General features: G+C 43.8%; 1 protein-coding gene across 1 annotated transcript; it reads right to left on the bottom strand.

The window, feature by feature from the left end:
- Positions 1-3,173: 3,173 nt before the first annotated feature.
- On the bottom strand, positions 3,174-11,262 carry LOC137554764 (probable ATP-dependent RNA helicase DDX46). The gene is made up of 5 exons (XM_068271526.1): positions 11,128-11,262; positions 9,962-10,151; positions 9,590-9,811; positions 9,333-9,419; positions 3,174-4,814 (listed from the first exon to the last, which is right to left on the bottom strand). The coding sequence occupies exons 1-5, from the start codon at positions 11,260-11,262 to the stop codon at positions 4,579-4,581; spliced, it is 870 nt and encodes a 289-aa protein (XP_068127627.1). The 3' UTR covers positions 3,174-4,578.
- Positions 11,263-13,459: the final 2,197 nt, after the last annotated feature.

Here is a 13,459-nt window from a genome sequence, read left to right as displayed (position 1 = left end):
AATATTATGATACTTACTTTACTTCTGCTGCTGCGACCCGTCAACTACCGGACATGATATCCTTCAACCAAGGTCTTGAGTGTGTGAGGACCTGTGTCTACTCTGCTGCCAATTACCTGTTGTGTCTAACCTTGTGATACTTACTTTGCTTCTGATGCTGCGACCAGTCAACTACCGGACATGATATCCCTCAACCAAGGTCTCTAGTGTGCGAGGACCTGTGTGTACTCTGCTGCCAATTACCTTTTGTGTCAAACCTTATGAGACGTACTTCTGCTGCTGAGCCTGTGACAATTCAACTACCGGACGTTGTGGTGCCTACAACAGACAAAAAAGTAATGCCAGGCAGGCAAGAGCCTAATGGTTGTCATCACCAGCCAGTTAGATATGCATTGTGCAATACATACAATACAACAAAGACCAGGTTTTTTAAAAAACTTTTATTGCAATTTGCAATAAGTTTTGTCAATTTTTTTTAAAAAAGGTACAAAACAAGAAACACAGGAAAACATAAAACTTTCCTTTCTTACAACAGAAAGAGTTTGCGAGAATTGTAGTTGGACGAGACAGGAAACTTCTGATGTCTACTACTCCATCAACATAACAGTGCATTGTCTATCAACTGGGAGGGGTGACCAGGACACAGGACAGTTGGCACTGTGTAACATAGTCCCTGGGCCAGATTTCTCAAAGCATTACCGACAGTTTATTCTTCTAAAACTGTTCTAGCCAGTTGAAGAATAGTTCTGCATGATAGTAAGAAAATTCGCAAAGCCTATGTAATAGCGACAGTTTAGCGTGGATTTCTAGAGCTACACTACAGTTAAAAAGACTCTGAAGAGAAAAAAAAATATATGATATAATGAATTTGTAGTGTACTATGAATAATTACTAGAAGATTTGCAGAAAAGAAAATATTCCCTTTTTTTAGGTATATAGTTGTATTTATAACATTGGATCATTATACACTATGTTCAGATTACACATCACTCAGCATTCAGAATTCTTCTTTCCGAGCAGTCTGTGAACTACTGACCTCGCCTCTGGCAGAGAAATATTAAATAGTTCAATAACATTTCAGATAATAAAAGTCATAAAACAGCCCATTCCACGACTCTGAAAGCCGTAGAGATTAATGGCTTCTTTGCATAGAGATAACAACTGGAGTTTATTAACACTTCTTGTACTGGAAACAATTAGACTGATGTATCTGATCTTAACGTTTTATTTCTTAGCTGTACTACACATACAAATCATAATAGCATAATTTTTTTTCGCTTCAGTGTCTCTATTTGAAGGGGCAGTTTATTGATAATTACTATTTACATTAATCACATATCTGTTATTTTATATGGAGAGCTTATCTTTCTCCATCGACCTTGGCGTCAATTCACCAGAGGTTAACAACCTAAATATCTCTTGGGAGGTAATTAACCTCCTGTGATATCTCCAAGTAGCAATTATCCAGAAGTATAGGGGAAATTATCGATCGAGAGAAATGCAAGAGATAAATGTGAGATAAGTATGAGATAAATAAGTGATAGTTAGTAGTTAGTTTTTCCCCAAATCACATTTCACCAGGGAAGAAACGGTGTGTGGTCATTCGTAATTTTTACATCTCTTAACCCCCTGAATTAACCTGGAGATATCGTGGTTTTCACACAGCAGCTGCTGCTGTGGAAGATGGAGCCTTTTGAGCTTACTCTGTTAGGCCTGATGCACACCAAAAACCGCTAGTATATTCGCAAAATGCTAGCAGATTTTGAAACGCTTTTTCTTGTTTTTCTGTAGCGTTTCAGCTAGCATTTTGCAGTTCTGTGAAGCGTTTTTGGTGTAGTAGATTTTCTGTATTGTTACAGTAAAGCTGTTACTGAACAGCTACTGTAACAAAAACCGCCTGACAAACCGCTGTGAAGTGCAGGTTTTCAGAGCGGTTTGCGTTTTTCCTATACTTAACATTGAGTCAGAAACGCCTCCGCAATCCTAAATCTGCAGCAGCCCGGGAGTATGCGTTTATGCAAAACGCCTCCCACGTGTATCCGCAGCCGCAAGCGGATCGCAAAAAATGCAGCCGAACCGCTCTGGTGTGCACTAGGCCTTAGAGCTTGCTTCTATTATGAGGATACGAAGGCGCAGGAGGAGGGTCTGTTTAATCGCCCCTCGTATTTTTCGTGTGAGAACAGTTCGTGATAATTTTACTGAGACAGAGGTGGTTAAGACGTTCAGAATCACTCGTGAATGATATGATTGATGATGTGATCCGGCAGTATAAGGCGGGAATACTCTGGTCATGTAGTGGTTAAACTCTGCCTCCTACCCACAATGCTTCACTTTCATGCTTACAGAGCGGAGAAGTAACCCATGTAAATCATTAATACCGATTATTACCTAAATCTCTGCTTTCTCACACTTTCCTCATGCATATCTCTCCATTATCCCCTGCTATCGAACACTTTTCTCTCTGTCCTCTCACACTGGTGAATTGACTCCAGAGTGTTAAAATACCTCATGAGATAATCTACCTACCTTTTTTCTCTTAGTAAATCCTCTCTGGTGAATTGACGCCCTTGTGTTAAAAAAAAGTAGATGCTATCACTTAGTTTTGCTTTGGCCGATGGCTCATTAGCATAGTATGCGACGACAGGCTTCAGCCTGCTTATAGGCTAGCAGACACTCCAGCTGATTTATAAGGCTGTCTCATACACCACAGAGAGCTGGGCTGTGTCATGCGCCGGACGGACTTCTCTGATAGCAGACACTCAAGCTGATAACGCTAACTCACTCACTACAGAGAGCTGCGGTTCTCTGTAACTAGATAAGTAAATAAACAAACATGTTTTTTCATAAGTACATAATTAGCCGACTGCTTTATCTATTCAATTAACTGGTTACAGAGAACTCAGAACAGCAGCTGTCTGTAGTGTGTGAGTCAGCGTTATAATAAATCAGCTGGAGTGTCTGCTATAAGCAGGCTGAAGCCCGTCGTCGTACAGTATGCTAATGAGCCAGCTCAGCTCGCTGCCAAAGCAAAAATAAGTGATAGCAACTATTTTTTTTAACACAAGGTCTATGGAGAAAGATATGCTCTCCATATGAAGTAACTGATATGTGATTCATTTAAATAATAAAAATCAATAAACTGAACATTTAAGAAATGTGCAAATCCATTCCTTTAATGTTGCCGAAAAGTGCTCATTAGCAGTTCTACAGATAGTGTAGGCTAGATGTGATTTGTGAAGGGCTCCTCCCCTCTCAGTCAGAGTTTGCTGACAGCAGGTGTGTTGGTAGCCTTAGCCACAGCAATTTTCCACACACATTGCACTGCCTGAGAGACCTTCCTATCTCCTTCTATTCCTTACAGTTTAAGAAGGAATCTTCATTATCTAGTGATTTTTTTCGGCTGTCTGAGACAGTTCTGCAAGGATTTTTAAAAATAAAACTAATATTTTGTTTAAAACGCTCTTGATAAATCTGGCCCCCTGTCACCTCAACAAAAGGTTGGCTGCCAACATCAAATCAACCATTTGCCTGCTCTTTTAAAACAGGGTGGGTAAGAGATTAGAGTGCACCTGTCTGTAATGTAATCTCAGTACAAATACAGCTGCTCTGTGAGGGCCTCAGAGGTTGTCTTAAGAGAATATTTGGATCAACACTAACAGCACTGTGAAGTAAAAAGAACACACAAGACAGGTCAGGGATCAAGTTATAGAAAAACGTAAAGCTGGTTTAGGCTACAAAAACATTTCCAAAGCCTTGAACATCCCACAGAGCACTGTTCAAGCAATCATTCAGAAATGGAAGGAGTATGGCACAACTGTAAACCTACTAAGACAAGGCCGTCCACCTAAACTCACAGGCCAAACAAGGAGAGCGCTGATCAGAAATGCAGTCAAGAGGCCCATGGTGACTCTGGACGAGCTGCAGAGATCTACAGCTCAGGTGGGAGACTGTCCATAGGACAACTATTAGTCATGCACTGCACAAAGTTGGCCTTTATGGTATAGTGGCAAGAAGAAAGCCATTGTTAACAGAAAAGCATAAGAAGTCCAGTTTGCAGTTTGACACAAGCCATGTTGGGGGACACGGTAAACATGTGGAACAAGGTGCTCTGGTCAGAGGAGACCAAAATGGAACTTTTGGTCCAAAATGCAAAACGCTATGTGTGGCAGAAAACTAACAGTGCACATCACTCTGACCACACCATCCCCACTGTCAAATATGGTGGTGGCAGCATCATGCTCTGGGGGTGCTTCTCTTCAGCAGGGACAGAGAAGCTGGTCAGAGTTGATGGGAAGATGGATGGTGCCAAATACAGGGCAAACTTGGAAGAAAACCTCTTGGACTCTGCAAAAGACTTGAGACTGGGGCGGAGGTTCACCTTTCAGCAGGACAATGACCCTAAACATAAAGGCAGGGCAACAATGGAATGGTTTCAAACAAAACATAACTATGTATTAGAAAGGCCCATCCAAAGTCCAGATCTAAATCCAATGTAGAATCAGTGGCAAGATCTGAAAAAAGCTGTTCACACACGCTGTCCATCTAATCTGACTCCGGAGGACTCCAGGAGGACCCGCCTTACATCCTCCTTTTCCCGGCAACCTGGGCAAAATACTCATGGAGCCGTTCTCCCTCCTCCCTGCAGGCCAGAATCCTCTGCCGTTGGTCCTCAATCTGTGCCTCCAGCTGTTGTTGCAGTTGCTCTATCTGCTGCTGAAAAGCAGCTTGTAGCTGCTGGAGGCGCGCTTCATATTCCACCCGCTGCTGCTGTACTTGTTGCTCAAGGGCAGCAACACGGGCGGTTACTTCAGAAGCTGTAAAAAACAAGATGTACAAAATTACAAAATTACACTATACATGGACATTGTACAATAACGTTTAATAAAAGTCAAACCAGTACAGTGTGGTACCGTATTAGCCATAAAAACAAGGAGTTTTGAAACAGGATGATAGCATTTATTGGCTGTTTTTGAGAAAAATAACATGAGATTTTTCTAATTATAAAAAGGCTTCCTTGTACTTTTCCCTGACCAACATTGAAAACACGGCTTACAAACATTGACATTCACTGTATTAATGGGTGGCTTAAAGTCAGAAATGAGATTTAAAAAAGAGACAAAGTACATACATTGGATCATATCTGTACAACATGGTTAAAACCAGGACTCTTGTTTACAACTTCTCTTGCTGGTACAATGGCTTTTCAATATTACAATATTCTTTTTATTTTATTTTTAATTTTTCAATTCAATTTTTCTGTTATATGCTTGCGTTTGATGGTGTTTACTGTTTACTGTCACTATGCATTATTTTTTACTTGCATTTGCTGGTTTGAAATGCCAGAATGCTCTTTAGTTTAAAATTAATGTGGCATATGACTACTAGCCCAGTTAGTATTTCAACTTGGAATTTCCAATAGTTACCCATCATCATCACCAGAGTGTACTTTACGTTACATGAAGGGAACTGTTTAACTTATCAATTTAGCCCAGAGGCCAGGAAAAGTGTTCTGAGTAACAGTTAAGACATGTAAAAATACATTAATGTTTGCCGAAAAATTATTCAACTCTGTATGTCAGTGTACATAAAGTGTGGTTTTCATTTTTAGTCAGGAACCAGTCCGCCGAAGGCATTTTAAAATCCGAAAGCTCACTGTTTACTCATGTCTAAGTTTGACAATGAATGGTATCATCCAGATTCAAAAACAAAACTCCTGGTTTTACCTAAAGTAAAGAAAGAGTAATGAAATATGACTGCCAAAAGTAGTGCCTTGCAATCCACCCAAAAAAATCAAACATGTATTAGAACTTGTTGTGGCTACAATGGATGTGAAATACCTTTATACTACCATTCCACACATGCATAGTACTGCAGCTTGTCAACATTTCTTCAAGTGATATGTTTCCCCATTATGTACATTTATTTATGGCCAAATTTGAATGAAGCTTCCTTTGAAGTTGTGAAATTAAAGCATGTCCTTACATTATATTTACAGATGATACACTAGTTTTACTATGGACATAATCACTGGCCGGAAGAAGTGTTCTAATTTGGAGGCAGGGTGATGTAGTGGTGGTTGGTGTGTTAGTGCTCTTGCTTTTCAACGATTCCAATCCCTTCAACATCGGGATGTAGTTCTTAAAGGGGGGACAGGCAAAAATGGCGCACAGCGCCAATAGTGTCAGAATGGCGCTGCATTACAACGATATTTAACGTTTTATATGTTCAATTTTTTTAGCAGGGATCGTGCTGGAGAGGCAGCGGGCTGGCAGCGGGGTCGGGCTGGAGAGGCAGCGGGCAGTAGGGGGTCGGGCTGGAGAGGCAGCGGGCAGTGGGCTGGCAGCGGTGTCAGGGTGGAGAGGCAGCGGGCTGGCAGCGGGGGTCGGGCTGAAGAGGCAGCGGGGTGGAGGGAGGATTACGCAGCATGTGTATATTGTGTATACATTACCTTGTCCCGGCCGGCGATCGTTCCTTCACTTCATAGCTTGCACGAGTTCTGCATCCAGCCAATCACCATGCGGAAACTGAAGCCGCATGGTGATTGGCTGGATGCAGAACTCGTGCAAGCTATGAAGTGAAGGAGCGATCGCCGGCCGGGACAAGGTAATGTATACACAATATACACATGCTGCGTAATCCTCCCTCCACCCCGCTGCCTCTTCAGCCCGACCCCCGCTGCCAGCCCGCTGCCTCTCCACCCTGACACCGCTGCCAGCCCACTGCCCGCTGCCTCTCCAGCCCGACCCCCGCTGCCAGCCCGACCCCCTCTGCTAGTTCCCTGCATTTTTCAATGGCGCACCATTCTGCTGTTTTATAAAACGCTATTTACCGTTTTAATGTATTTACATTAAAACGGTAAATAGCGTTTTATAATCGGCAGAACGGTGCGCCATTATTTCCTCCGCGCCATTTTTTACTGTATGCCTTAAAGGACCACGAGCGCAAAAAACAGTAGGCATTGAAAATCTGACATAACCGACAGATTTTGGGACAATCCATCTCCTCATAGGGTATTTCAAGGGTTTGCTTTGTTTTCAACTGCATTTCCTGAACAATAACATCTGATTAACTGAAAAATTAGCAAGAAACCAGCCGGCCACACTAATCACTTGAACAGTCCACTGTATTATGTCAGTGACATTTTGCAAATGTTCAGGAAATGCTGTTGCAAACAAAGAAATCCCTGAGAATCCCCCTTAAAAACATGGACTGGCCCAAAACCTGTCATCTGTCCCATTTTAACTGCCAACTTTGTTCAAGATAGTGGTCCTTTAAGTTTTTACTTCTGTCAGAAGCTATGCTCCTGGGAGCAAAGAGACCATCTTCCCAATACACAACTATCCAGGCTCTCTTGCTGGCATGGGAACACTTTATCAAATTCCCGCCTAAGTCGTCCCTGACTCATAGTCCTACCATCTCTTTAAATGCCCTTAAAATCCTCAGCCCCCATTTGAACCTATCCGCATGGGATAAAGTTAAAATCACCTCACTAAACCAACTGTCACAAGGCTCTCAGCTTAAAACATTTGAGGAATTACATAAAGAATTCCAATTACCATTCAACCAACTCTTTACCTACCATAGGATATATAGCCTGATCAAAAATAACACAATTAATATACCCCAGCTCAATAGTCATATCCTAATCCTAACAGCCATTAACAATAAAGGCCCCCCCCCCACACACACATTTTGGCCGGATGTATCTCCACTTGGTATACGTCGATACTAGAAGTGAGTGATGCCTCACTGAAAAGATATGCTTTAGCCTGGTCCAATGACCTACAATCTAACATAACTGACCAGCATGTGCTCAGTCAGGACCACTTCTAAAAGCCTAAAACTCTCAAAGAACAACTCCCACTGTGAACTTTCACGTAAAGTTATTTTCAGGTGGTATCTGACCCCCAGAAGAATGGCCTCGTTCTCAGAGGATAACTCCCCCAACTGCTGGCATTGTAAGAACTCAGTGGGGACTCTACTCCACATGCTATGTGAGTGCCCTAATATTGCTCAGTTTTGGGACCATGTGGAACTCTTAGGGCTGGTTCAGATGGACGTTTGGAGGCGTTGCGGTCGTTGGCGTCGCGTTCAGCAGCGTTCGTGTGCGTTTGGATGCGGTCGCGTTTTTTCTTCCCCTAGGGGGACATTAGCCGTCGCGGTTAACCTCCCCTGGAAGCTACATGTAGCTTCCAGGGGCTCCTTGAACGCCAGGGAAAATCGGGACCCAAACGCCGCGTTTGTGTAAACGTGCTTGAAAGCTTGGTACAAACGCTCCCATTCACTTGAATGGGAGCGTTTAGCACCAAGCCCTGAACGCTGGCTGTAAACGCTCTGCAAACGTCCGTCTGAACCAGCCCTTAATTAATAGCTTTTTCCTTCCCTACTTACGTACGTCTATCAGCTAAATTAGCTTTACTCTTAGTAGGGCTAGAGGAGATCCCACTAAATTTGCAGCCCCAGGTTATGCATATCATTCTGTCGGCACTCTCCCAGATAACTAGCAATTGGAAATCGGCCGACTACCTATCTATTACCCAACTAATCTCCCTAGTAAACAGCAACCTGAATATGGAATATAAAATTAGACTAAGATCCTCAGTGGACCATAAGATCTTCACCCTTCCTAGTACCTGGTTGGAATACACTAACTAGAATCTCACTTCCAATATAGCTCCTGGTATACTATACACTATAAGTTAAGTAGGTAGTGTTACTTATGGTAGACTAGTCAGACCTCGTCCGTCCTTCCCACAGGTGTTGTACTTTATACTCACTACAGCGACGAGCATTATGTAGACACTCTAGCACTGAAACAGGATCCCTGTAACCCTGTATCAAGGGCTAACCTTCGGGCCACTGAATTGATACAGTACATTGATGTCCGAGCCCTGGGGGTTACCTATTATGGGTCAAGTTAAAACTCCCAGGCTGGACTAAGCGCATAGGAGTGCTTCATGTATTACCTCCCTCTGTTCTTCATGGGAATAAGACAGACCAGGGGTGTTATTCATAGAATAGTTTGCAAGTGTATTTGAATGTATGATGAATATTATGCAGTCAGCTGTTTTCATTACTATGGAACTCTGTATTTGAAATGTAATAAAAAATTATGATGAAGAAAATTATTTTTACTTCGGTCTGTATTGTTTTCCTCCTAGCACTCATTCTTCCGCCCACATCCAAAACATCTACAACTAGTATACTTGGCTTCCCCCTGAATAGACCCTAGAGTACAATACGATACATACACTACACAATGGCTCCAAATCAATAAGCTGCATCAAACACTTATTAATGTATTTTGTTCTACAACAATAAATTTAACTTACACTCAGCTGTTTCAATGGCACCACTTTCTGGCCTGCCGGAGGAAAGTTGCCGTGGCCGGCGTCTGCGCAATCGCACAGAGATAGAGGCTAAGATAAAAAGAAGACATGGTATCATTCACCTTTTTTTTTTTTTTTTGGGGACTGTAAAAAAAAAAAAAATTTATATTCTGTACAAAAAAAACATTATGTACTAATCTCCTAAGAGACGTAGCACTGTCATCTGATTAATGTTGCAACTTTGTTAAAAAAATACTTACATGCCACAGATCGGCTCCGGGAGCGCCTTCGCCCACGCTGCCGGCAGCGCCTTCGCCCACGCTGCCGGCTGCTACGGGGCCTTTGGCTGGTGCTGGGTCCAGCCTCATCATCAGCAGGGGGGGAGGCAGCAGCAGGATCCTCCTGAGTGGGGTCCACAATATTGCGGGAAGAGGGAGGAGCAGAGGCGGAACGGGCCCGCCTGCGTGCCTGAGACCGATCCACTAAAAAAGAATGTGAGATTGTTTTTAAAATTGTGAGTTACATACCCAATAGGAGAGACAATTTGTTAGACATGAAAATCGTAAGGATTTCCAAGGTTGAAAACACGTACACATCACGCTACATATATGAAAAACACATTATTTACTTACATTCCCGAAGCTGGTCTTTAATTCTCCTCACCGCACATGGTGTCTTCGACTTGAAGTCGCTCCACATGGTCTGGATCTTCTTGACCGACCATGTGCGGTGGTATCGGGTCTCAAGGTCCCGCTGTAGCTGGTCCAGAATAGCCCTCTTCTCCTCCCTCTTCCTCTTATCGTAGGCCCCTCGTAACATTGTCTGAAAAAAAAAAAACAACAACAAAATTAATGATCCGCTAAAAGTAACCTTTACAATACCTACATCGCTTGCTATTGTACTAACATATGATAAGACTGATGAAAAGTCAATTTAATGTTCAATTGACTTATCATCAGCAGTCTTATCAACTCCTTGAACAATAGAAGTAGATTTTCAGTAAGTTAATCGAAATCAAAGTTATGAGAGCCTAAAGGCCAGTACAAACGCTACACGGGAGGCAACGACGGGTCTGTAGTCACCTCCCGCTGGTCAGATTTTCCGTGGACAGTCCGACGTGTCTACAGGCTGTCGGCTGACTGATAAGGCTCTTTCTGAGGTTCTGAGCAATCCGCCCGGCGGCCTTTACAGACTGCTGTTGAGTGTTGACTTGAGTGTGTGTATGGGGCGTACAGTTGTGTAGTCTGAACATTAAGCCCTTCAATTGCAAAGCTTCATGGTACTATTAAAGTAGCTACAGATGCAGCATGCATTACACAGTCAAGCAAAATAAATTGAAAGTCATGGATTAATACAGTGAAGAAAAAAATAAATAAACTTACTTTAATAATCAAATTCTTTTCCCGCTTCCGCAGGCGTGCAGCGGAGGCAGCAGGGGCTGACGTCCTGCTCCTCCCACCATCACCACCACCACTCCCACCGGCTTCAGCAGCATCTGCCATGTTCGTACAACTCTATGAATAATAACATTGCAAAATATCAAATATATTTTTTCACATACGAGAAATTATTTATGATCAAAACATGTATAATTGCAATGAGTTTGCTGTTTTGAGGCAAACACAGCGACATAGCGTTCTATACTCTGTACAATGACTATTGTGTAAATGGCTATCTAGTTACAAATCATCTGATTAATAGTAATACGGAAGTGGATATCTAATACTTTCATATACTTCTGAAGTGCTAGAAATTCATGATGTACTTGCTAGGGAGCAGTAATGAATAAGAAAATTACCATTTTGGCGGAAGACAGCGCTGCTTCCGCCTCTGGGAACACGGAGAGAGCGTTGGTGTCATCTGGAGCTGGCAGCGTGCGGCGTTCTGGATTGTCCACGCTGCATAGGAGGAGCGTGGACAATCTAGGGCACATCTGCTACCAATCAGACTGCACTTTGTGGCCACATCTGCGACCAATCAGACTGCACTTTGTGGGCACAGCTGCGACCAATCTGACTGCACTTTGTGGGCACAGCTGCGACCAATTAGAATGCACTTAGTGGGCACATCTGCGACCAATCCGACTGCACTTTGAGGGCACATCTGCGACCAATCAGACTGCACTTTGTGGACACATCTGCAACCAATCAAACTGCACTTTGAGGGCACAGCTGCGACCAATCTGACTGCACTTTGTGGACACTTCTGCGAACAATAAGACTGCAATTTGTGGCCACATCTGCGACCAATCAGACTGCACTTAGTGGGCACAGCTGCGACCAATCAGACTGCACTTAGTGGGCAAAGCTGCAACCAATCAGACTGCACTTTGTGGACACATCTGCGACCAATCAGACTGCACTTTGTGGCACATCTGCAACCAATCAAACTGCACTTTGTGGACACATCTGCGACCAATCAGACTGCACTTTCTGGGCACAGCTGTGACCAATCAGACTGCACTTTGTGGACACATCTGCAACCAATCAAACTGCACTTTGAGGGCACAGCTGCGACCAATCTGACTGCACTTTGTGGACACTTCTGCGAACAATAAGACTGCAATTTGTGGCCACATCTGCGACCAATCAGACTGCACTTAGTGGGCACAGCTGCTACCAATCAGACTGCACTTAGTGGGCAAAGCTGCAACCAATCAGACTGCACTTTGTGGACACATCTGCGACCAATCAGACTGCACTTTGTGGCACATCTGCAACCAATCAAACTGCACTTTGTGGACACATCTGCGACCAATCAGACTGCACTTTCTGGGCACATCTGCGACCAATCAGACTGCACTTTCTGGGCACAGCTGCGACCAATCAAATTGCACTTTGTGGACACAGCTGCGAACAATAAGACTGCAATTTGTGGCCACATCTGCGACCAATCAGACTGCACTTAGTGGGCAAAGCTGCAACCAATCAGACTGCACTTTGTGGACACATCTGCGACCAATCAGACTGCACTTTGTGGACACATCTGCAACCAATCAAACTGCACTTTGAGGGCACAGCTGCGACCAATCTGACTGCACTTTGTGGACACTTCTGCGAACAATAAGACTGCAATTTGTGGCCACATCTGCGACCAATCAGACTGCACTTAGTGGGCACAGCTGCTACCAATCAGACTGCACTTAGTGGGCAAAGCTGCAACCAATCAGACTGCACTTTGTGGACACATCTGCGACCAATCAGACTGCACTTTGTGGCACATCTGCAACCAATCAAACTGCACTTTGTGGACACATCTGCGACCAATCAGACTGCACTTTCTGGGCACATCTGCGACCAATCAGACTGCACTTTCTGGGCACAGCTGCGACCAATCAAATTGCACTTTGTGGACACAGCTGCGAACAATAAGACTGCAATTTGTGGCCACATCTGCGACCAATCAGACTGCACTTAGTGGGCACAGCTGCGACCAATCAGACTGCACTTAGTGGGCAAAGCTGCAACCAATCAGACTGCACTTTGTGGACACATCTGCGACCAATCAGACTGCACTTTGTGGCACATCTGCAACCAATCAAACTGCACTTTGTGGACACATCTGCGACCAATCAGACTGCACTTTCTGGGCACATCTGCGACCAATCAGACTGCACTTTCTGGGCACAGCTGCGACCAATCAGATTGCACTTTGTGGACACAGCTGCGAACAATAAGACTGCAATTTGTGGCCACATCTGCGACCAATCAGACTGCACTTAGTGGGCACAGCTGCTACCAATCAGACTGCACTTAGTGGGCAAAGCTGCAACCAATCAGACTGCACTTTGTGGACACATCTGCGACCAATCAGACTGCACTTTGTGGCACATCTGCAACCAATCAGACTGCACTTTCTGGGCACAGCTGTGACCAATCAGACTGCACTTTGTGGACACAGCTGCGAACAATCAGACTGCACTTAGTGGGCAAAGCTGCGAACAATAAGACTGCACTTTGTGGCCAGATCTGCGACCAATCAGAATGCACTTTGTGGACACATCTGCGACCAATCAGACTGCACTTTGTGGACACATCTGCAACCAATCAAACTGCACTTTGAGGGCACAGCTGCGACCAATCTGACTGCACTTTGTGGACACTTCTGCGAACAATAAGACTGCAATTTGT

Source organism: Hyperolius riggenbachi, chromosome 1, assembly GCF_040937935.1.
Source record: "Hyperolius riggenbachi isolate aHypRig1 chromosome 1, aHypRig1.pri, whole genome shotgun sequence".
In the NCBI taxonomy this organism is placed as follows: domain Eukaryota; kingdom Metazoa; phylum Chordata; class Amphibia; order Anura; family Hyperoliidae; genus Hyperolius; species Hyperolius riggenbachi.
Note: the sequence above shows the minus strand (reverse complement) of the source record. Positions and strands in the feature narration are given on the sequence as shown.